The following is a 23399-nucleotide window of genomic DNA, read 5'->3' as shown; positions in this document are numbered from 1 at the left end:
AAGGAATATGGAACTGAACAGTAGATTTATGACTAATATGGGTCATTATGATAAGTATGTGCATGACACAAACCTTTAGTGAAGCAGAATGTCCACATCATCACTCTTGGACATGTTGGGTAAAATTAATTGGGCAGCTGAAAAATAAGTCAAATTTAAATCCAATTAAATGTTTTGTCAAGCACAATTTGACATCCTGGCCAGCAGTCAACAGATGCTGCATTAAGTGTGACCATAACTAATAACCCCAGTTTCAATGATGTTTAAATATGATTCCTGAAACACAGTCTGAAAAAGTTTGGGCAAGGGTAACAAATGATTTAGAAAGTTGAGGAATGCTCAAAAAAACACCTGTTTGGAACAGTCGATGGGTGAACAGGTTATTTGGAAACACTCAGTTGTTCACAAGCAAAAAGTTCACCACTTTATCATCTGCTTTAGCAAATTATCCAACAGCATGAGCAAATAGTCCAACAGTTCAAGAACAAAATTACTCCATGAAAAATTGGAAAAATTATTACATTTCCATCATCCATAGTCCATAATATAATAAAAACATTGGAGGGAGCTCGTAGATGGCTTGGCCGAAAACTAACATTGAATGCCAAAGACCTTTGACCCCTCAACGGCCAATGCATCAAAAAACGGCATCTAATGTATATTGCCACATGTGCTGAGAAACACTCATAAAACCATTGTCAGTCAAAACAGTTCATGGCTACACCTACAAATGGAAGTTCAAGCTTAACCATAGAAAGCGAAAGCCATTTACAGGTACAATATCAGCAACACCCAGAAGAGGGCGGTCACTATCAAATCTTTTTAAAATCCATTATCCTACAGATATTTCATTCATCAAGTAATGCTGCCCTCATCACCACCTCAAACTAGAACAAAAACAAAAAAGAGATTGTTTTTTCTTTTTTTTTTACTACTAATATACAGGTGCTACGGTGGGACAAACAGTTGAAGTGTTGGCTTCACAATTCTGTGGACTGGGGTTCAAATCCTGGCCCTGCCTGTGTGGACTTTGCAAGTTCTCCCCGTGCCTGTATGGGTTTTCTACAGGCACTCTGCTTTCCTCCCACATGCCAAAATATGCATTAATTATAAACTCTAAATTGTCCATAGGCGAGATTGTGAGTGTGCCCTGTGATTGGCTGGCAACCAGTTCAGGGTTGTTCACGTTTTTGTTTTTTCACAGCCCTAATCTAGAACCACCGCGGGCTTCACTGGGCTCTGGCTCATATGAAATGAACTGATGCAAGGTGGAAAAGTGTGCGGCGATCTAACCAAACCGCATTTCAATTTTTTTTGGAAAATCATGGATGTCATGTTGTTTGGGCCCAAAGAGTAAAAAACACCATCCAGGTTCTTCGCAACAGCAAGTTCAAAAGCTGCCATTTGTGATAGTAAAGGGTATATTTGTGAAGGTACCACTAATGAGAAAAGGTACATAAAGGTTTGAACGTTTTGTTTTTATGCTGCCATCCAGGCAACTTCCCTGCTTATTTCACCGAGACAATCCCAGGCAATATATACTGCACGCTACAGGCCTGTCTCCCATTAAAATCCTTTCCTCAGTGTTGTTAAAAGGAAAAGTGGTATTTTCAGTCACACAGTCTATTGAATGTAGGTCTAAAACCATTCGCAAATCCATCCATCCATCCATCCATGTATTTCTTTTGCCACTTATCCGCACTAGGGTCGCAGGGAGCCTATCCCAGCTGTCAACAGGCAGGAGGCGGGATAGACCCTGAACTGGTTGCCAGCCAATCGCAGGGCACATTGAGACAAACAGGCACACTCACAATAACACAAAGTCAGCTGGTATAGAATCCAGCACACCTGCGACCAACCCAAGGATAAGTGGAATGAACAACATCAGCATCATTGGAATTAGGTTGTGGAGAACTTAAATTAACCCAAAGAAAAAACTTGTATTATTTAAACATTCTAACAATAACTGATCTCTGTAATTGTAAGAAAACATTCTGAAAACAACAGGAACATGTGCTGTGAATTCGAGGTGAAATAGGGCCCCTAAGGGCCATACCATTAGAGTTTTTCAGTTAAGGAAACAAGGTAGTAATTCTTTTGGTTCCAGCTCAGACGCATATGGGCTCTGCGATTTGTTCGGTCCCAGGAAAGGAAATACTCACAATAATAGGCTTTGCTTTCTGGAAGAACATGCAGATCTTTTGTAGACCCTCACACTAAATCAGTTTTCCATGTGGCAGAAAGGAGGCCGTCCTTAAAGTGACCTCCTCTTACTTAAAGCTGAAGAAACTGCAAGCCAGGAGACAAGGTCTCAATACTGCTTTAAACCATGTCTGTCCACTTAATGTAAAAGTTCATTGAAATACTATAAGAAACTGCTGTCGTTTGGAAAATTGGCAAAAGGAGCAACAGTTTAGTGTATTACGAGAACGTTATATAAATGTTTACTTCTTACTAATCATTTTTAGACCGGCACTATTCCGCAATTCAGTCAAGGATACTTATCCATCCATCCATTCATTTTCTTAGTCACTTATCCTCACAAGGGTTGTGGGAGTGCTGGAGCCTATTCCAGCTGTCATTGGGCACGAGGCAGGGTACACCCTGAACTGGCTGCCAAGCAATTGCAGGGCACATGGTGACAGACAAAAGTCACACTCACAATCACACCTATGGGCAATTTAGAGTCTCCAATTAATGCATGTTTTTGGGATGTCCAATTAAAGGCCCACGAACATACCTATAAACATTCTAAAATAGATATTGTAATGAAAAATACATATAACATTCTTCACTTCAATGTCTATATGAAACAATAAATATGAGCGGAGAGCGTGTCATCCCTGCCCAGAGATACAGATGTCTCACTCGACAATCAAGTGGTAGCCATATTGTCTGCGACGTAATCAGCAGATGTCACACTGGGACATTCGCCATTGAAAACACGTAGTGGCACCTGCTATGGGAGAGGAACAACAGAGATTTTTCCGATGCCCCTTCTGACACGGAAGATTTTTTCGAAGAACATCTCACAATCAAGTGAAGAGACCGGGGAAATATTACCCCATCATTTGGATCAATATTTGATATGCGGATCACTTTTAACTAACATCGGACTCTCCAACAGTATGTAGCGTACTCAGCCGTGAGCAATGACAACGCCTGGCTTGGCGCCACGATGAGCCACTCTGACCGAAGCCGTGATCGGCGGATGTGGCGCCGGAGCCGTGATCGACAGACACGGTGCGCCGAAACGTGTTTTGTTCTGAGACGATTACGTCTCCCTCCCGCCCCCCACTATTATTTTTTTAGTAGCTACTAGACAGACCTACCTGTCATTTGTCACTAAGCTCTCGTCCTTTGCACCTGTGCAATCCATTTTCATGACGAACCGGGTCTTTTGGACACATATGAAGATGAAGAGTAAATCCATCCTCCCGAGTATTCGAACAATATCCCGCAATACAACGAGCCACTATTTTGGCTAACATGGAGGGACTTAGAGCTACCTTCCCGCAAGTAAAATTGGTATAAACACACGAGGCTGCCTGAGTGGCCTCCTGCTGACAACGTCACTTCCTGCTTCTTCTCCAAAACAAATCCCTCGAGAGGATTTTCTTGGCAGGAGCTACGAAAAGCCATATATGTTAAAATCATGTTGTGTGGTGGAAAGATGGATGGGTCCATTCCCGCTGCCTTTTTTTTTTAAATTAAAAACATAAAATCATGTTTTTCCTGTCAGTGTCCCTTTAATGTTGCAAGTTTTGGGATGTGGGAGGAAACCGGAGTGTCCGGAGAATATCCACGCAGGGACGGGGAGAACATGCAAACTCCACACAGGGAAGGCCGGGATTGAACCCAGCTTTCCAGCTGCGTCATCGTGCCGCCCAGGATATTTTTTATCGTAGATTTTTTATTTTTTTGTTACTTTTGTGTTGTATGTTCAAAATGAAGTCAATCAATCAATGAAAACATGTTAATGGAAACATGTTAAGTGGGATAAATGTCAATGTTTGGTCAAAATGTATGGATCTTTCTGGGACACTTAAATCATCAAAAGCAAAGTCATCAAAAGAATACTTTAATACTAATTCATGTTGGATTTGTATTTTTTTGTAAGCAATGCACAGAGGCTGTTTGTGCAAAAAGACCACATCAGCAGTGCGCAATTGGGCACGCACGCAGCTTGGAGGGAACATTGCCTACCATGCATGTTTTTGGGATGTGGGAGGAAACCACACAGGCAATGTGGAAACTTCACAAAAGCCAAGGCCAGGTTTGAACCCAGGTCCTCAGAACTCTCAAGCAGCTGTGCTAACCAGACGGCCAACATGCCCCCTCTTGTAATTTTAATCAGAAAATTAAATTGGCAAATAATGCAGTAGTTCCGTTAAGGAGAAGAAAAAACCTCATCAAATTCTAATCACCAGTGAGAAAGGAGAAATAAAACTACTAAAAACAAACTCCAACAAGAAAATCTTAGAGCTGTCAATGCCATGAGGTACATTACATCTCTGTAATTTTTTTACAGGAGCAGGTGATTGGCCTATTGCCCAACCCCAGCACTTGATATTCTTGGGCAGTCTTCCATCAGTACTCACCAGCACTGACACTGCTTAGCTTCTGAGATCTCCTGAGAAAGATCTGGCAGCATTTGGAAATTGGGCCACAGACAGAAAATGCAAACTTAAAACTAATCATTTTTTTTTTTGAAAAAACTACTAACTGAAAAGGACACATATTTCAAAATTAATATCATAATAAAAGGTAACCACATTCAGGCGCCACAGAGCAGCAATCGATTAGAGTTTTGACTTCACAATTCTGAGCACCGGGGTTCAAATCCCGGCCCCGCCTGAGTGGAGTTTGCATGTTCTCCCTGTGCCAGGGTGGATTTTCTCTGGACACTCTGGTTTCTCCCACATCCCAAAAAACATGCATTAATTGGAGACTAAGTTGCCTTTAGGTGTAATTGTGAGTGCGGCTGTTGTCTGTCTTTATGTGCCCTCCAAGTGGCTGGCTACTAGTTCAGAGTGTACCCCGCCTCCTGCCAGATGATAGCTGGGATAGGCTCTGGCGCTCCCGCAACACCTGTGAGGATAAGCGGCTCAGAAAATGGATGGATGGATGAATCACAATCACACAAACATCCTCTTTCTACCGTTGACCACTCAATTAACTCAGTTAAAAATGTGAGATTGACTACAGTAACAAAATAAAAATGCAAGGGCAGATTTTAGTCTGTAGAGCGCAAAGTTATGAAAAATAACTGCCTCTTTATCATTATTATTATTGACATACTTATATGTTTTGAATCATCCTCAAAATGTATAATAGCAAAGATTTTCTGTATCAAAAAATCAATTAAATATTACCGGTTAGCCCCTCCCTCAGCCGTCACCTTATCGTGGTGGAGGGGTTCATGTGTCCAAATGATCCTAGGAGCCAAGTTTTCTGGGGCTTCTTCACGCGACTAGAAGGGTCACCCACATCAAAAAGGTCAGAGGTGAAGGACTAGACAAAGCATGGCTCCATAAACCCCGATGATGAATAAAACTAATGGATTGAGGTTTCCCTTGCCTGGAGATGGGTCACCAGGGCCCCCCTCTGGACCCAGGTCCGGTGGTAGGGTTCAAAGGTGAGCACCTGGTGGCGCTGCACCCATGGGCCTCAGCTGTGTACAGCCCGAAATGGTGGCATGGGTCCCCCTTCCCATGGGCTCACTACCTATGGGAGGGGCCCTAGGGGTCAGGTGTAGTGTGAGCTGGGCGGTGGCCGAAAGCGGGGACCTTCGCGAGCCGATCACCGGCTAAAGAATGTAGTTCTAGTGAGGTGGAATGTCGCCTTTCTGCCAGGGAAGGAGCCCAAGCTGGTGTGTGAGGTTGATAAGTTTCGACTAGATATAGTCGTTGTCACATCCGCACACCAGGGAATCTAGTACAAGTCCTCTTGAGAAGGGTTGGACTCTCTTACACTCTGGAGTTGCCCACGATGAGAGGCAAAGAGTGGGTGTGGGTCTAACTCAGAATGAGATCCAAAGAACTCTAAGCAGCACTGAGCTCCATTAAGGTGATTGTTTATGACTCAACCATAAGACACTGAACAAAACGTATGGCCCCCGCCCTCTCAGCGCCTATATGTTGGGGTTCACACTGGTGGTTGAGAGGGTAGCCTCGCACCATTTTTAGGTGGGGGTACGAGTCATGACTGTTGTTTGTGCCTCTCCACAAAACAACAGTTCTGAGTACGCACCCTTTTTGGAGTCCTTAGAGGGAGTGCTGAAGAGTGCTCCTGTTGGGGGACTTCAATGCTCACGTGGGCAATGAGTGAGACTTGGAAGGGAGTGATTGGGAAAAGCAGCCCCCCCAATCAGAACGTGAGCGGTGTTCTGTTACTGGACTTCTGTGCCCATCACAGATTGTTCATAACAAACACTATGTTCAAGCATAAGGGTGTCCACATGTGCACTTGGTACCAGGACATCCTAATTCATAGTTTGATGATTGACTTTGTGGACTTGCGACTGCATGTGTTGGACACTCAGGTGAAGAGAGGGGTGACGCTATTAACTGATCACCACTTGGTGATGAGTTGGCTCCAATGGTGGGGGGAGGATGCCGGTCCAAGGTGGGGTATTGTGACAGTCTGGTGGGGACAAATCCCTTGTCAGAAGGAGTTTCAACTCCCACCTCCGAAAGAACTTTTCTCATTTTCAGCGGAACATGGTCCACATGGACTCAATGTCCCCCACCTCCATTGCTGAGGCAGCAGACTGGTGGTCGGTGCTTGTTGTAGCGGGAATCCCTGAACCTGTTGATGTCAGACCGTCAAGTTGAAGAAGGTTTTCTGTTGGACGTTTCTGGCTTGTGGGACTCCTAAGGGTACCAGCTGGCTCAGTGAAATGCAGCTATGGTTATTGCTGAAGCACTCAGGCATGGGAGGAGTTTGGTGAGCCCGTGGAGAAAGAATTCTAGACAGCTTCGAGGAAATTGTGGTCCACCATCCAGGGTCACAAGGAAGAGAAATAAGTGCACTGTCAGCACAGTGTATAGTGGGGTTGGGGTTGGGGTGCTGCCGACCTCAACTCGGGATGTTGTGAGCTCTGGGGAGAATATTTCAAAGACCTCCTCAATTCCACCGACACACCTTTCCCATGGGGAAGCAGAGTCTGAGTTTTCTGAAGCGGGCTCTCTTATCTCTCTGGTTGAGCTCACCGAGGTGGTTAAAATGTCCTTGGTGGCCAGGAGTTCGTAAGGGCTCTGAATGTTGTGGGGGGTCTGGTTGACACTCCTCTGCAACACCGTGTGGACATCAGGGACAGTGCCTCTGGATTGGCAGACTGGGGTGTCGGTCCCTCTTTTTATGCAAGCGGCCAAAATTAGTTTCCTCCGCAGGATGTCTGAGCTCTTGGAGAGAGGATGACAAGATCGGACATCAGGGAGGGACTCAGGTTAGAGCCGCTACTCCTCTGCATTGAGAGGAGCCATATCAGGTAACTGATTCTGATTCGGATGTCTCCCAGACACCACCCTGGTGAGGTGTTCCAGGCAGTCCAGCCGGAAGGAGATCCTGGCGGCGGCCTCGGACCCAATGGAGAGACTACGGCTCTTGATCCTCCTGGAAGAGCTGGCTGAAGCTATTCAAAAACTCCATAAAACATTTATCTACAGTTAACAAAAGAACTCAGAACAAGATCCAAGGAAATCTAAGCACCACTGAGCTCCATTGAGGTCATTGTTTATGACTAAACCATAAGAAAGACACTGACCAAAATTGACATCAATTTGAGAATTAGAGATCAAAAGGAAAACTCATTGACAGAAAAAACAAACACAGGCTAACATAACTTTTGGTAACACACACGTTGATGATCTGACGACTTCCAGAAATATTCTGTGGACCAGAGGGACAAGGGTTTAACTTATTGAAAGGTGTGTCCACCTTCCAAAATCCAGCAGCCACTTCTACCATGGAGCCATACATATAAAAACCTCGTGTTACTGGGCAGCTTTTGTCTTCTTCTTTGGCTATCCTGCCAGAAGACACACATCTCGTGTGCAGATACCTAGATAAGACCCGGATGTCTGTACTGCACATTCCTTTGTAATAAATGCATTTGCTGTTAACTTTTTCTAATCATTGGTCATATCTTCCTCGATTCGTGAACACGCGTAGGGTCCGAACTCGCAAATCCCTACATGTGGTATGACCTTAAATGGAGAGTTTATGTTCGAACACCCTCCAATACAACAAAATTAAAACAATTCTGTGAAGAAGAGTAGGCCAAAATTCCACAGTGATGAAAACGCCTGATTGCAGGTATCGCTGACAAGGACAGCACAACCAGTTATTAGATTCAAGGGGTAATTACGTTTTCCAAATTGGGCCAAGATAGTTTTGCAATTTATTCCCACTTAATAAATAAAATAATAATTTAGAAACTGCATTTTATATTGGTCTTGATTTTTTTGTGAGAAATTAAAATTGCTTTGATAATCTCAAATATTTAATTGTGATAACAATGGAAATGAAATCTTAACCCAGGAAGAACAATTGTGGCTGAACCTTTGTCTTTTATTTTTAACACAAAACAAAATAAACAAGGACACTGGTGTAAACAATTTGTATGCAAAACTATTTGTAAACCTCTCCATGACAAAATTGCTGTAACTTTCACTCAATGAAATTTTTTTTTTTTTTTTGCTTGCATCAAGCCCAGTCGATGTCACACCACTGAGAGCAATACAGTATACCCCACCAAAATTTCAAATTGTCATGTAATGGACGTTTCCGACATGTTAATCACTCGTACAATAACAGCCAATCAGATAGCCGCATTGTCTGAACCCCTGGCTTGTCCCACCCCTCCTGCAGCCATGTCCCACAAACAACACTGTTTGTCGGTAGCGTGTGTTTTAAAAAAGTTAATGTTAAGAAGAAAATGGTCCTCAGATGCGCTTGGGGAACATGCAATTCTGACGAAAGATATCCTGCTAGGTTACATGGTTACATTGATTAATTTTCCAAACCCTAAAACAGTTGGCGAAGTGTCTCCGATGGATTAAAGCTTGCGGAAGACCTCACGTACAACTCGGTGTGAAAAATATCAACTTACACAAGGCTGTATGTTCGAAGGTAAGTGAGGGAGAATTATCTTCTCTGAGTTTGATTTCATTATTATCAGTCCTTTATACATTGCAGGAGAACAACTTTCACTTTGTTAGTGTATCACTGACCTGCTGAATGAAGTGTGTAATGTTTGATGCCAAAGAGTCGGGTTAGTGATACATAAATGCGCGATGTCATGCAAGAGTGTCTATTTGCCAATTTGTATCGCATTGGACTTTTAAGACAAGGCACTGGGTTCCATTACGAGCCAAGTCAAATGAATACACCCGCTCACTTATAAAAACTACAATGATATTACTCGGGATCTTTCCAAGTAAAAAGTACTCACCCTGCCTTACATGCGGAATACGATTCCACTATTTTATTCTGTTGGATTTAAATATGAAGTTTGCAAGGCGTCAAACTAATTTGCATCGATCGCCAACGTTTCCCTGTATCTCTGACATTGCGTCCTGCTCCGTCCAAAATCTTAATTCCGTGTACATATCCTTGAGTGGAATATTTGAGATCTCTCTGTAGAACTCTCTTGGACAAGTCAAGGTAAAAAACATACCCCAATATTATATGGAATACACGATAGAGGACCCAGTTCAAACCTATTATGTTCAGTCGCCATTTTGGAAGATTGTGGGGCATGGCAACTGTTGCTAAGGGGGGCGGAGGTGAAGATCGCCAGTCGGAGAAGTTCATTACTAATAACATTGAGATACTGCAAGCATTTTTGGGTTATCAAAACAATAGTTCAACAGACCATCATTCTTGAGTTCTGATTTGAAAATTAGTTCTCCATAAATTTTCTTACATATTTGTAATAATATGTTGAGATGATGAAACATTTATACGGGTTCACATCACAACACAATAACTATGATGTGGCCTGCTACAAAAATGAGTTTGACACTGCTTTAAATTAAATGAAACAATATAGAAAAGGGCTTTCTGTGTTACAATGCATTTTAATGAATCAATCAATTTGAAAAGTTGAATCAGACAGTCGTGCCAAAACGTATGTAAGGATTCTGGTATCTTAGTGTCCAAACCCGACAGTGCCGTGAAAAAGTATTCACCCCCTTCCTGATTTTTGTATTTTTTTTCCCATCACACAGAAATGTTTCAAATCATCAAACCAATTTTAATATCACTCAAACACAACCCAAGGAAATACATAATGCAGTTTTCAAGTGTCAATTCAATTTATTAAGGCACAATAAAAAATAAAAACCTTTCTGACCCTCTGAAAAAGTAATTCCCCCTGAACCTAATAACCGGTTACACCACACTTGGAAGCAATAACTGAAAACAAGTGTTTGCAATAATTGGTGATGAATCTAACACATCGCTCTGGATCAATTTTGTCCCACTCTTCTTTGCAGAATTGTTTCAACTCCGCCATTTCTAGCATGAACTGGGTCACACTACATCATCTCATTTGGATTTCAATCTGGACTTTGACTAGGCCACTTTAAAACCTTGTTTCTTTTGAGCCATTCAGAGGTGGACTTGATGGTGTTTCGCATCGTTGTCCTGATGCATAAATCAAGACTGCTTGAGCACTTGAGGGGACGAACTGATGGCTAGTCGTTCTCCTTCAGAATTTTCTGGTACACAGCAGCATTCATTGTTTCCTCGATCAAAGCAAATTGTCCTGGCCCTGAGGCAACAATGGAGCCCCAGACCATCACACTGTCACCACCATGCTTCACTGTTGACATAGTGTTCTTTTTCGCAAATACCAGATGTACAGGGCAGCACACTTTCCAAAAAGTTATATTTTTGACTCATCAGTCCACAGATTGTTTCCTCAAAAGTTTTGATGATTATCAAGATGTTTTTTGGCAAATGTGAGACAAGCCTTTGTATTCTTTGCTGACAACAGTGATTTTCAACTGAGAACTCGCCCATGGAAACCATTTTTGTCCTGTGCGTTTCTTACGGCAGAGTCATGAACACTGAACTTCTTTTGTGACCTGGATGAGTCGTATTTGTACTCTTGGTATAATTTTAGTTGGTCGTCCACCGCTGGGCAGATTTGTCACTGTTCACAGTTTTCGGTATTTGTGAATAATGGGTCAGACATTGGTTCGCTGAAACCCCAAAGGCTTTGTAACCTTTTCCATGGATTCATTCTCATTCTCTGCTAGATTCTATTTAAAGGCCTAGACCAGAGGACCTATGTTATTTATTCATCACACAAACATAGCTTATTTTTCATTAAAAAAAGATTTTACAAATTCTCAATACAACGGAAATGAAATAAATTAGTGCCAAAGTGCACATTTTATTTGTAATCCAAATGCCTCCGATGTCTGTTTCAAACCAAGGCTCTGTTGAAGCTGCTTCCGTGTGACGTCACGCCTAGACAACCCCAGTAAAACAATGGCTTCCTACACAGAGAATCACACACATTGCTAGTGGAATCTAGGAGATTGACAGCAGTGATGAACAAGTTTTTATGGCATGCTCTTTGGAAAAGATAGGACCTGAAGAGGAGGAATTTTATTATTCTTCCCGTATTCAAAAAACATCCCATGCAGGTTTAATTCAACCATATATAGTGAAGAAAATAAGTATTTGAACACTCTGCTATATTGCAAGTTCTCCCATTTAGAAATCATGGAGGGGTCTGAAATTTTCATCGTAGGCCAGTGGTTCCCAAAGTCAACCTGGGCCTGGACCCCCAGTGAGTCGTTCAAAAAACTCCCAGACCCCCAACCTCAACTTTCGCCAATAATGTAGAGATGGACACAGCTATGCCATTCTGGTACAAAACAGCTATGCCATTCTGGTACAAAGAAATACTCAATTTTAGTGGCTCACGTGCTCTTGCTTTTTATTTTTGCACAATAAATCGTGGTTCAACACTGGAAAGGGCAATTCTCACATCATGATTAGCTTCCAGACGATTTCGGTTTTTTGTCTTCACATCTAATAGAGTTGAAAGCCCCGCTTCACCCTTGTACGTAGTAACGAAGGGAACATAGTATTCCACGGCTGATTTGGCGAGTTTTGGGAACAGTTCCAAACCCTCGCACCAAAAGGTGCAGTTTGACTTCTTCTCAAATTGTTGACGAAGGGCTTCTGAATTACGGAGTTCGATGAGTTATTCCTTTCCGTCGTCATTGTGCATCGTGTCAAGATTGAACCCAAAAGGATCTTGAACCCATGATTCTTCTTTTCCAGACAATTCATCAGATGTAAAATAGTGGTCAAAACTTCGCTTCTCTCAGATCGAGGCTGTCAAGTGCTGGGTAATTAGTAAAGTTATCATTTCCCACTCGTTTGTCCAATAAAGCCAACTTCTCCAGAAAAGCTGAAAGTTTCTCCTTACCCCCGATAATGTGGGCTGGGCTCAAAATATCATAGATAGGATGTGAGACATAGCGAGAGAGAAGAAAACACATTTTTTTGTTCTTTTCTTCAGAAAAATATTTTATTATTACTCTGTCTCAGACATCGTGTCGCGGACCCCCTGGAAAGATGTTTTTCACCCCCTGGGGGTCCGTGGACCCCACATTGGGAACCACTGTCGTAAGTGCATGTTCACTGTGAGAGAGATAATATAAAGAAAAAAGACACACTCACAATCACACTCAGGGGCAATTTAGCGACTCCAATTAATGTTGCATGTTTTTGGGATACACCCTGAATTGGTTGCTAGTTAATCGCAGGGGACATAGAAATGGACAACCGTTTGCACTCAAAATCCCACCAAAGAGGCAATTTATGGGCTCCATTTAAGCCACGCAGGCACTTGGAGAACATGAAGACTCCACAGAGACGGACGGGGGCCATGATTTGAACTGTGAGAATGACACTAACCAGTCGTACCACTGTGCCCTTCTTTTCAACCTATATTAAATTAAATTCACTACAAAGACAAGATATTACATGTTTAAAGTACCATAATTACCTTTGTTTTTGTTTTGTTTTTTGCAAATATTCATTCATTTTGAATTTCAGGCTTGCAACACTGTTGTTCGTAGTTGGTGTTGCTGTTGAATTGATTTTGTTGTTTTGTTTAGGAAGATAAAAAATATGATTTGCGTAATAATTTGGAACACGTATATGCTAGTCAGAGGATCGACTCATATATACCCAAAATATAGAAACCTTGAAATGGTGAAAAAGGGTATAACAGTGCACCTCCAGAGCTCAGTGCAAAATTGTTGCCAGTCTTTCCACATTTGCAATTTTCATTATTTTGAAGTATACCTTTATGTAATGTTTGCAGAAACAAATCTCTGAATTTACTTCAAGTCATATCACAGAGTCTGATTTGGGCCCATGAAAATCTAATTTAAGCTTTTATAAGTGATAAAATTTTCCTGTCCTGTCAATAATAATTAGTGGCCAACCACGTACTGCAGTCTGTGTAGCCACAGAAAAAGTAGAAGCAGAATAGTAAAACACGCAATCAGACAAAAAGAACTTCAGTACTTGCTGAAAACAATCCCTAGAAGGCAAGTTATCAAATTCATCTCACAGTGGCCTTTCCAGTGAGTTCATTCACTTTAAAGAATATTTTGAACAGGAGTGTTCTTGTTTGGGCTCACTGTATGAGTGTGGAATTAAGTCCAACTATGAATCACACGTTTGTGAGATTATGAGAAAATCTTTGGGGAAAAAAATATGTTCATCATTAATTTGTCAATCTTTCCTACTTTTTTTTCCAGTGGAAGGAATTGGAATGGCTCAAAGAATTAAATAATTAGACCTCAAAAGTGTGAGTGTGTCATTTTGCACTGCATCTGGCTCTTTGTGTCAAGAAACATCTTTGAAGACCATAGCAGTTCAACTCTTCCACCACACCACAAAGCACAATAAAGCAGTCTGTGATCGCCAAAGTAGTTTGTCCATAATTAGGCTCACAAACAAATGAAAATATAGCGAGTTCAGCAGCCTTAATGAGGGAGGTTTGTTTTTGACACAGAGATGCATTGGCGCAGTATTCTGTCTGGAACAGGTACTCAGGCCTGTGGGTCCTTCAGGACCTAAGGTAGAGCACAGAATCCAACTACAGTCCACCCCCACTCCACTGGAAGTGCAAGACTTTGTTCCGCAGCTGAACTTTCTCTTTTCATCTCTGGCACACTGTTGAGATGATTGGACCAATCTAAACAAAGTCTGAAACTCAATCACTCCTCCTTGTTTAATTTGGTGACTTTAGAATGTGCTGCTTCTTAAACAACCTATTAGGCTTGAAAGTAACAATATGAGAAGATTACTTGTTCTATCCTTTTAGGTCAATTTTCAGACACTATCAATATTTTGCTTCAGTATAACAAATGATTTTGTTGTCAACCAGTAAGTGCTGATTTTACCGAATGCCAGTGAGTTGGGGAAAATCAGTAAAATCATAAAGGTTGTAGAAAATCAGTAAAAATATTTCAGTGATAACAGTGGTATTAATTATGCATGAAAAAAATCTGAAACTCACATTCATACTAACAATTCTTGTAGCTAATCATCTGTCATCTGCTAATCAGCTGTCATCAACACAACAACTGGTGACTTAATCTAGCAATCTAACAAAGGTTCTGATATCTTTCTGGAATTTTCTAAAAACACGTGCACTGTGGAGTTCAGATGCCTCTAAAATCCTCTACAAAAAATAAATCCATGATGAAACATTTTCTAAAGTACGTGACCTATTCTACTGCCCACATTTCTCACAAATAATGCTCAATTTGCGCTAATTGACCAGTTTCTACATTTTCCTCCATGAGTCGATGTTGTTGCTACAGGGGAAAAAACAAACATTTGATTTTCAAAATTCTTGATGTGTTGTACTCAAGTGGCCATTCCAACCAGGCTAGCATTCTGATGGACTGTCATTTTTGGGAAATGTTGTCACGCGACTACTTAACCTTTGTGAGACAAAAAGAACCAGGTAAAGACAGCTGCAAATCTCTATTCTTCTTATTCTTCCTCTAGTCAGGTTAATGAAGTCATTCAAAAAAAAAAATAAATAAAATACAGGCCTTGACGTTCAAATCAAAGGTATAGGATACCAACTCACCATTGAGGAAGAGCTCTTCTTGCATGGCTTGTCTGGCCTCATGAGAGAAACTACGTTTCTTTAGCCACTCTGCGTCAAACACACTCGTGTGCTGGTCGGGCCACACAATGGACAACTGTTGAGGAACAAAACCAAGATTACAAGACAAAAATTCCCAACCACTCATTTATGGTACTCATTAAGTCTTCTGGCTAACGGGAGCTTATCCCAATTGATTTCTAGTGAAAGGTGGGAGCCATTGAGATTGGTCGCCACCAATAGGCAACCAAAGGCAATTGTCTCAGAGGACCTAAACGTCTCATGAAAACTGATTTTTAGTACCTTTTTTTTTTAATTTCTGATTTAATACCCAATATGTAAACAAATTCAAATGCTTAATCTACCATGATCATTTCAATACTTCCCCTTCCTTTTTGGAAGACATTGCTATTTGGCCATGGACTATCTTTTTACTACGCATTTGAGGACTTGTTCAAAAGACCGAAGAAAAATGAACTTGCCGGCACGGATGTGAGCATGAAGTTACACAAATGGTGCGGAAATGAGAACGCAAGAGAGAAGCAAACAGTTTTAATCAAAACTATAGGTTTCAACCTTTTTCACTTTGAATAATCTGCATGACCGACAGCTACAGCAGGAAGAGTCAGACCCCATTGCCAGCATTAGCACTGCTGGCAGTGGGAATGGAAGTGGAAAGTTACATGACTGACGCATTTCATCACTGAGATCTGAGTACTAAATTGGGTGAAATGGTAAACTATACTAAACGTTAATTAACGTTCTCATCAAAGACAGTGGAACCAATGAGTTAATATAAATACATTTATTTATAACATATATATAAATATATCAATAAATATTAAATACATTTCATAATAATCCTCTGCAATTGGCCGTTGACAGCTGAGATAGGCTTCAACACTTCCGCGACCCTTGTGAGGATAAGCAGCTAAGAAAATGGATGGATGGATGGATGGATGGATGGATGGATGGATGGATGGATGGAGTGATAATAATCCTCAAGACATATCTTAAAGACTTAATCTATTTCAGGCAATAGGAAACGTTTTGTCAAAATCACAGTTTTTACTTGATTTTTGGTCCTAAATATTATTCACTGGACAAGTCCAAGGGAAACATAATTGGTTATGTAACAGTAAAAAAAATATGTTGAGGTGTAAATAAAAACTTTTGTCAGGGCATACACTGATGTGGAGAGCCCCATGACTGGTTTGCCTTGGGCCCAACAAATGACTGGCTATGTGCCTTTTCATTGCCATTCTATTGCTGCTCACCTATATGCAAAAATATACATAAACTCTATGTGACGGGGAGTGGAGGCTGGATTTTGACTAGGGTCCTCAGAATTGTCAGGCAGACATGCTAACCAGTTGTCTACCATGCTGCCTACAAACAATTTAGTCTTTAAATTCATTTAAGAAGATGTGTTCAGTTCAACCGTTGCCGTATTTTATACATCACATTAGCTACTGGTACTCACATTACATGTAACATTAATTTAACTATGCAAAATACCTAATTTTAACATCACAATTGGGCAGAATTCAGAACTGTTTGCTTACAGAAACATTTTCAGAAATAGGCAGCAAAAAAAAACAACTTTGTTGTATAATGTCATAGGCACGATAGAGACCAATCTAAATAGCGCTGTGTGCCATCAGTGTTTCACAACATATTTAAAGGCTAATTATAGTTTCCAATTCAGTCACGTTTGTGACCTGTGCCTTTGTGACAACAAGAGCAAGATTGATTAATGTTAAGCTATAACAAGTAAAACACAATGTAATGGGGAATTTTGGGCAATCTAAAGGCTAAACATTGATGTCTTCACTATTGCACACTTATGCATCCAATAAAATGGTCAAGAATGTACATTAAAAAAGGGAGTCATCCATTTGAAGAGAGTGCGACAAAATTGTCATTAGCACAGTGTAATCTGCATATTATCTATCCATTCATTTTCTGAGTCACTTATGCTCACAAGGGTCGTGGGACTGCTGGAGCCTATCCCAGCTATCTTTGGGCTGGAGGCGGGGTACAGCCTGAACTGGTTGCCAGCCAGTCGCACGACACATAGAAACAAACAACCATTCACAATCACACCTCAGGGCAATTTAGTCTTCAATTAATGGAAGCAGCTAAATATCTGAGTTAATATACAGTCTGTTGTCTTTTGTTTTTGCATGCTTTTGATAGCACCGAAAGGTGAAAATCCTCATTACATTCAACTTTCTTACAGATGTTTTATAGCGTTTGTGCCAAAAATCTACTGTTTTCTGATACTATTCAAAACGTTGACCTAAACACGTGTTCCAGTTTATGTGCTCCATTGTGTTTTGTGCCAAACATAGAAAATATGCTGAACAGACATGTCATTTTCACGCTGTAATATTTGTCCTCAAATGAGTTTTGTTGCTTGTTTAATTTTGCTGTAGGCCTCTTATGTTTGCAACACTACTATACATTTGCAATATTTCAAAGACTGGATGGTAATCAGTCCACTCATCACTGTTCTTCAGGCTGACAAAATAAGCACTATTGGAAATGGATGAAGGGATGGATACACTTTTTGGTAATATCACTTTCGTCTGACTGTCACCCGTGAACACGTTTTTCTGTCTGCAGCTGTCATCTGTGATGATGATGATGTTTTAAAAAAAAAAATGCTATCTGGCTCCGTATCAAAATTGTTGATTCCTTGGCCCATGAAAAATGTCATGAATATCAGCCGTGTTGGTCAGTTACGGCACATCAAAGAGCAACATAACTAGTTAAACTAAATTTAGCAGTAGCAGGGTGCGAGAAACAGTGTTTTCCACATCAAATAGTTTTTCAGTCGCAAAGCTTCTTCTTTTTTTTTTTTTTTTTAAACCATAAAGGCACTTCCAAACCTTAAAGTAGGGGTCGGGAACCTTTTAGGCTGAGAGACCCATAAATGGCAAATATTTTAAAATGTAAATTCCAACAGAGCCATACAATATTTTTTTTAACTAAATACAAGTATATTTTATGTAAGACCAACATTTTAAGAGTACAATAAGTCTCTAAATTCATTTAAATAACATTATGCTGTTGCAAACCAATGCTGACAAAAGTACTTCTTACCATTAATGCAACTAATGGCTTTATCGTCTATTTCATACGTCATTAAATTAACTTCATGCTGTCTTTGAGACTTCCATCCATTATTCATGAACCTAGGTTGTCTTAATGTTTTTTTTTTTAATGTGAGAATGACTTTTCATATGCACACGTAGAAATACTGACACGCTGCAGTATATGGTATGTGACGGGAAGTGCATTCCAAGGTTTCACAATCAACTGGTCTGCAGATTTAATTTTTTTCATTTCTCCCCACTTATGTGATCTCCCCAACAATGCATGGCGACAGAGGCATGTCTTTATGTAAAAAAAAAAAAATTCCAGTGGTGGGCGGCGTATAAGCGCGCTGGCATTATAAACCACATTGATAGGCTGTGTCGGGATTGTAACGTCAGGCGGACGTCTTTTTGTTTTTTTTGGGCACGCCGTCACACAATCGACCAAAACTGCCATGCCGTTGACTGGTCGATGGACACATTGAGCACCCCTGCTGTACACAGTATGTCATTATGAGGGCTCTGTGAGCCATACGCAACCACCAAAAGAGCCAGGTATGGCTCGCGAGCCTTAAAGTGTCCATTCGACTTTCCAATAAGTCAAAGATATAGCACACATTGGATTCCTCACTTGGAGAAATCTATCTCAATTTACACAAAATCAAAACCACAGGGGTCCCACCCACTTCTGCATGACATACCGATCCCGGCCCCGCTGTGTGGAGTTTGTGGGTTTTCTCCAGTCACTCCTGTTTCCTTCCACATCCCAAAAACATGCAACATTAATTGGAGACTCTAAATTGCCCCAGGGTGTGATTGTGAGTGTGACTGTTGTCTGTCTACATGTGCCCTGTGATTGGCTGGCAACCAGTTCAGGGTGTACCCCACCTCCTGCCCGATGATAGCTGACCCATGTGAGAATAAGTGGCTCAGAAAATGGATGGGTGGGCTTTACAAATTACTAATTAATTACTAGTTACTAATTTATTTTTTTATTTTGGGGTTTTTCTTTTAAATATTAGAAGTTTTAGTTTTTACATGTATCGGATTAGGATTCAGTATTGGCAGATAATTAAAATTAAAGACTTGGGTGCAAAAAATGTGATTCAGACATCCCTAGTACTAATACTTGGTTGGCCTACCTTGCTATCATTGGTAACCTTCACAATATTAATGCCCGTGTGGATGTCCAGATCGGACATCAGTAGTTTACGGGCCTGAGCTGATTGCAGTGTACAGAGGGAGCACTGGCAGTTGTCTCTCAGCCAGGTGAAGGGATACAGGCTCTGCCCTCCATCTTCCCACTCAACCTCCACCAGCCGCTCTTCATCCAGTGCCCGGGCATGCCTCACAGACTGGTTGGCCACAGAAAGGGAGGCCGAACCCAAAGTCTGCTGTTCGCGAAGCTGCATGAATGTTTGACAAGCAGGTGGTGGGTGTGGAAATTTCTGTGGTCTACGACAAAACGTCACAGTCTCACAGGCCACGGAAGAGGTGCATCTCTGCAGAATAGGCCAGGCAAAACGAGCCAAGGTACTCAGCATTTTTCCAAGCGTCTCTTCCAAATGGCACAGGGACCACCACCTGTGAAGTGATACAAAATGTAAACAGCAAGAAAGAGAGACAATTTACACAGCAGTTCTTTTAAAATGTTGTATTTTGTTTTGTTTGTTATTTTTTATGTCAGTGGGCCCAGATCAAAGACAGTCTTAAACTAGGGCCCTCTTTGTGTATGTACATTACCTTCAAGGTAAGCAGACAATGAAGAGTAATAATTTCACAATATTATCTTTTGACTCATCTTTGTGATCACCACACAGAAATATTCACCAAGGCAAATTTTCAATTAGTTAAATACATCACTGCCGTGGTAGTCACTTTACATTTTGATGGTTCACACATTAGTGATAATTCATTTCGGCTGTTCCTCCTTATATCTAAAGTGTAAAAACTACATAGGGGTTGTTTTAAGATTCTTTGTATCGAAAATGAAATGTATTGCAACGTTTTCGGTGTGTGCATCTGTTATTTATCCATCCTTCCATTTTCAACATCGCTTATCCTGGTTAAGGTCACGGGGTGCTGGAACCTATCCCAACTGAATTCGGGCGAAAGGTGAACTACCCCCTTAACTGGTCATCAATCAATCGCAGGGCACACATAGACGGCATCACTGAGTGGGAAATGAACCCATGCTACCTGCATCAAAGTCCGGAGACTGTACCACAACACTTGATTTGTGTGGATTTATTTTAGCAATACCAAGAAGAAATTATTTTGGTCTACAATTGTGAAATAAAAAAAATCAGATCTCATTCGATCTTATACTATATTTGAAAATGTGTTGAAATGGCCGTACAGTTTTAAAACATCCATGAAGCTCTAAAAATGTTATTGTTTAAGGCAATCAAGTATTAAATGTGACTGCTTGGTTGAGATATTTTAAATCAGGGCTGGTTAGGTAATACAGGTGTAAAGAAATGCCAAAGGTGCCATCCCTTCACAAAAAGGGGAAAATAATATTTTCCCATTTTATTTAATTATTTATAACATTTTCCCTATATTTAAAGTACTTATTAATGTGGTGGCGTGGTCGATCAGCTGGAAAGCGTCCAGCGTCTAGGGTTCAATCCCGGCCTGTCACGTCCCATCGGAACGGGAGTAGGACCCAAATGCAGGACTCGGACGATGCAAGGTAGTTCGGGGAGAAACGTTTATTATTTTTCCGTGGTCGGGGATCGAGCAGGCAGTCGGGTGCAGCAGCGGTAGTTGGGACGTCGGGCGAAGAGAGCAGGTGAGCGGGCAGGCAGGAGTCGGTACACAGGAGAACGATCAAAGCAGGCAGAAGTGTCAAAGGAGTCAGGCTTACGGGGTTGGTCGGAGAACAGGCGAAGGTCGGTACACACGGGTTGTCGATCAGGGATACGGGAGTACTCGAACGGGACATGAAGCTCAACGAACTGGCGGCCACCAGTCGTCATCGGGGTCTGTCATGATCCTGCCGCTCCAGCACGAGCTGTGCGGGTGCCTGCGCGGGTGCAGTGATTGAGGCGCACACCTGCGTCTCATGCGGGCTGATTAGTCTGTGTATTTATATCACCCCGATGACGTTTGGTCCCCCGCCAGTTCGTGGGATAGGCTCCAGCACTCCCGCAACCCTTGTGAGGACAAGCGACTAAGAAAATAGATGGATGGATCGTTATTACTGTTAATTACTAAGGTCGAGTCAAACTCTTTCTCCAGTCAGAATTGGAGAGAGGAGTGAATTCAAATTGATGTAAACAAAGGATGCATTGTGCGGTCACATCTCATGTTTTCCTGTAATGAAACTGTAATGTGGACATACAGCTGTATCAAGAAAAAGCTACAAAGTTTTGGTTTTTCGGTCCTTTGGTCTTTCCAAGTCACCGGATTCAAAATTCCAAGTGAAGTCACGAGTCATTGCTGTTCAACCAAGTCACGTTGGAAGTATTTTAACATACTGTCAATCAGAGTCTAAAGTGATCAAGTTTATAACTCAAGCCTGACTCGAGTCCACGCCTCTGAATTATAGAGATAAGAATCCTTTCAGGAAGAGTGGCCGACGATGAAAATAAGTTTGACACCTCTGATAGCAGATTCGTGCAACGGTAGATCTGTAATGACAGACCCGTGCACATGAATGGCAAAAGTGACACAATGTGTCAGAGGTGACATGAAACCGCAAATATCTGAAATGACGATTGTGGTTGTGCAGTTGTAAAATGTTCTTTTTGACTAGGCAAAACTGAATTTCAAATGTCAGTGACACGAAGCAATTCAAGGCGTTAAATTTTAGGGGGGTTTGCCACTTTTTCATACACACGAAGCAGCTCCTGTGTCCTTTAAAAAGACGGTGACATCACTCGAAGCGGGTGGATTTGATTCGCAAACACTTGCACTGATGAGAAAACCGTTTGAGAACAATGCGTACGCTTGTCGTTACCTTGAAGTAACGTCCATGTGATGTCTCCTAACGTTGTGTACGACAAAGACCATAAACATAGAAAATAAACATTGAATTGTATCGAAGAAATGCAAGCTATGCCGGTTGGTTGCTTGCTAGCTAGCTAAATGAAGTCATCGAGTGCTCGTCGGGTCTTCACGCCGCGTTGACAGCTACGTTGTTAGTTGTTGTTTTAGTTTTTATCCATTGTACTCAAACGCCGTGAAAAGACAGTGAAGACAGTGGTTTGACTACCTGTATTCAGATTTCCTCGGTCCCCGTGGGTCGTCGTCTGTCAACACAAAAACACAAATGTCGACTGTTAGTTGGAAAGAAAAAGTAGGTGAAAGGTCGCAGGAGGAGGCAGTGCAATATGACATAACCCAAGCGCCCATGCGTTCTCAAACCTTGTTTCCACGGAGCCTTTTCTTATCTAACTGAGCACTTTGTTCAGAATAACACGTTTCAATCTACTAAGGGTGTGTAATTCACTCACAACAATAAAACAGATGACAGGAAAATAACAAAATAAAATAGCACTGTGTGCCATCAGTATTTCACTACATATTGAAAGGCTAATTATAGTTTCCAGCTCAGTCACGTTTGTGACCTGTGCCTTTGTGACAACAAAAGCAAGATCGCTTTAAATTAAGCTCTAACAAATAAAACACATAATATAATGGACATTTTGGGCAATCAAAAGACAAACATTGACGTCTTCACTATTGCACACTTAAGCATCCATCCATTTTCTGAGCCGCTTATCCTCACAAGGGTCGTGGGAGTGCTGTCACTAGTGGTAATTTGAATCCTATTTAGTGTCCAATTAATGTTGCATGTTTTTGGGATGCGGGAGGAAACCGGAGTACCTGGAGAAACCCCGCACAGACACAGAGAGAGCATATATAAGCAGCAAAGAAAATGGATGGATGGATATACATTATATAGGTGTATATATATACCTGCGTGGGTTTCCTCCGGGCACTCCGGTTTCCTCCCATATTCCAAAATCATGCAACATTAATTGGACACTCTAAATTACCCTAAGGTGTGATTGTGAGTGCAGCTGCGATTGGCTGGCAACCAGTTCATGGTGTACCCCGCCTCCTGCCCGTTGACAGCTGGGATAGGCTGCAGCACTCCCCATGACCCTCGTGAGGATAAGCGG

At 41.5% G+C, this 23399-nt stretch overlaps 1 protein-coding gene across 2 annotated transcripts in view; it reads right to left on the bottom strand.

The window, feature by feature from the left end:
- The window catches only part of bbox1 (butyrobetaine (gamma), 2-oxoglutarate dioxygenase (gamma-butyrobetaine hydroxylase) 1), a 37557-nt gene extending 14822 nt beyond the window's left edge, over nt 1-22735 (bottom strand). Inside the window, exons 1-4 of one of the 2 annotated variants that reach the window (XM_061815209.1) lie at nt 22639-22735; nt 22487-22523; nt 19410-19851; nt 15149-15263 (exon numbers count right to left, since the gene is read on the bottom strand). In XM_061815209.1, the coding sequence (XP_061671193.1) occupies nt 15149-15263; nt 19410-19811 (517 nt within the window). In that variant the 5' untranslated portion in view covers nt 19812-19851; nt 22487-22523; nt 22639-22735. Of the gene's footprint in view, nt 1-15148; nt 15264-19409; nt 19852-22486; nt 22614-22638 lie in introns of those variants that run through there. The other variant, XM_061815208.1, reaches the window with a different exon arrangement.
- Between the last annotated feature and the right edge of the window lie 664 nt (nt 22736-23399).

Source organism: Syngnathoides biaculeatus, chromosome 3 (assembly GCF_019802595.1).
Source record: "Syngnathoides biaculeatus isolate LvHL_M chromosome 3, ASM1980259v1, whole genome shotgun sequence".
Classification (NCBI taxonomy): domain Eukaryota; kingdom Metazoa; phylum Chordata; class Actinopteri; order Syngnathiformes; family Syngnathidae; genus Syngnathoides; species Syngnathoides biaculeatus.
This window is presented reverse-complemented; position numbering and strand designations above follow the sequence as displayed.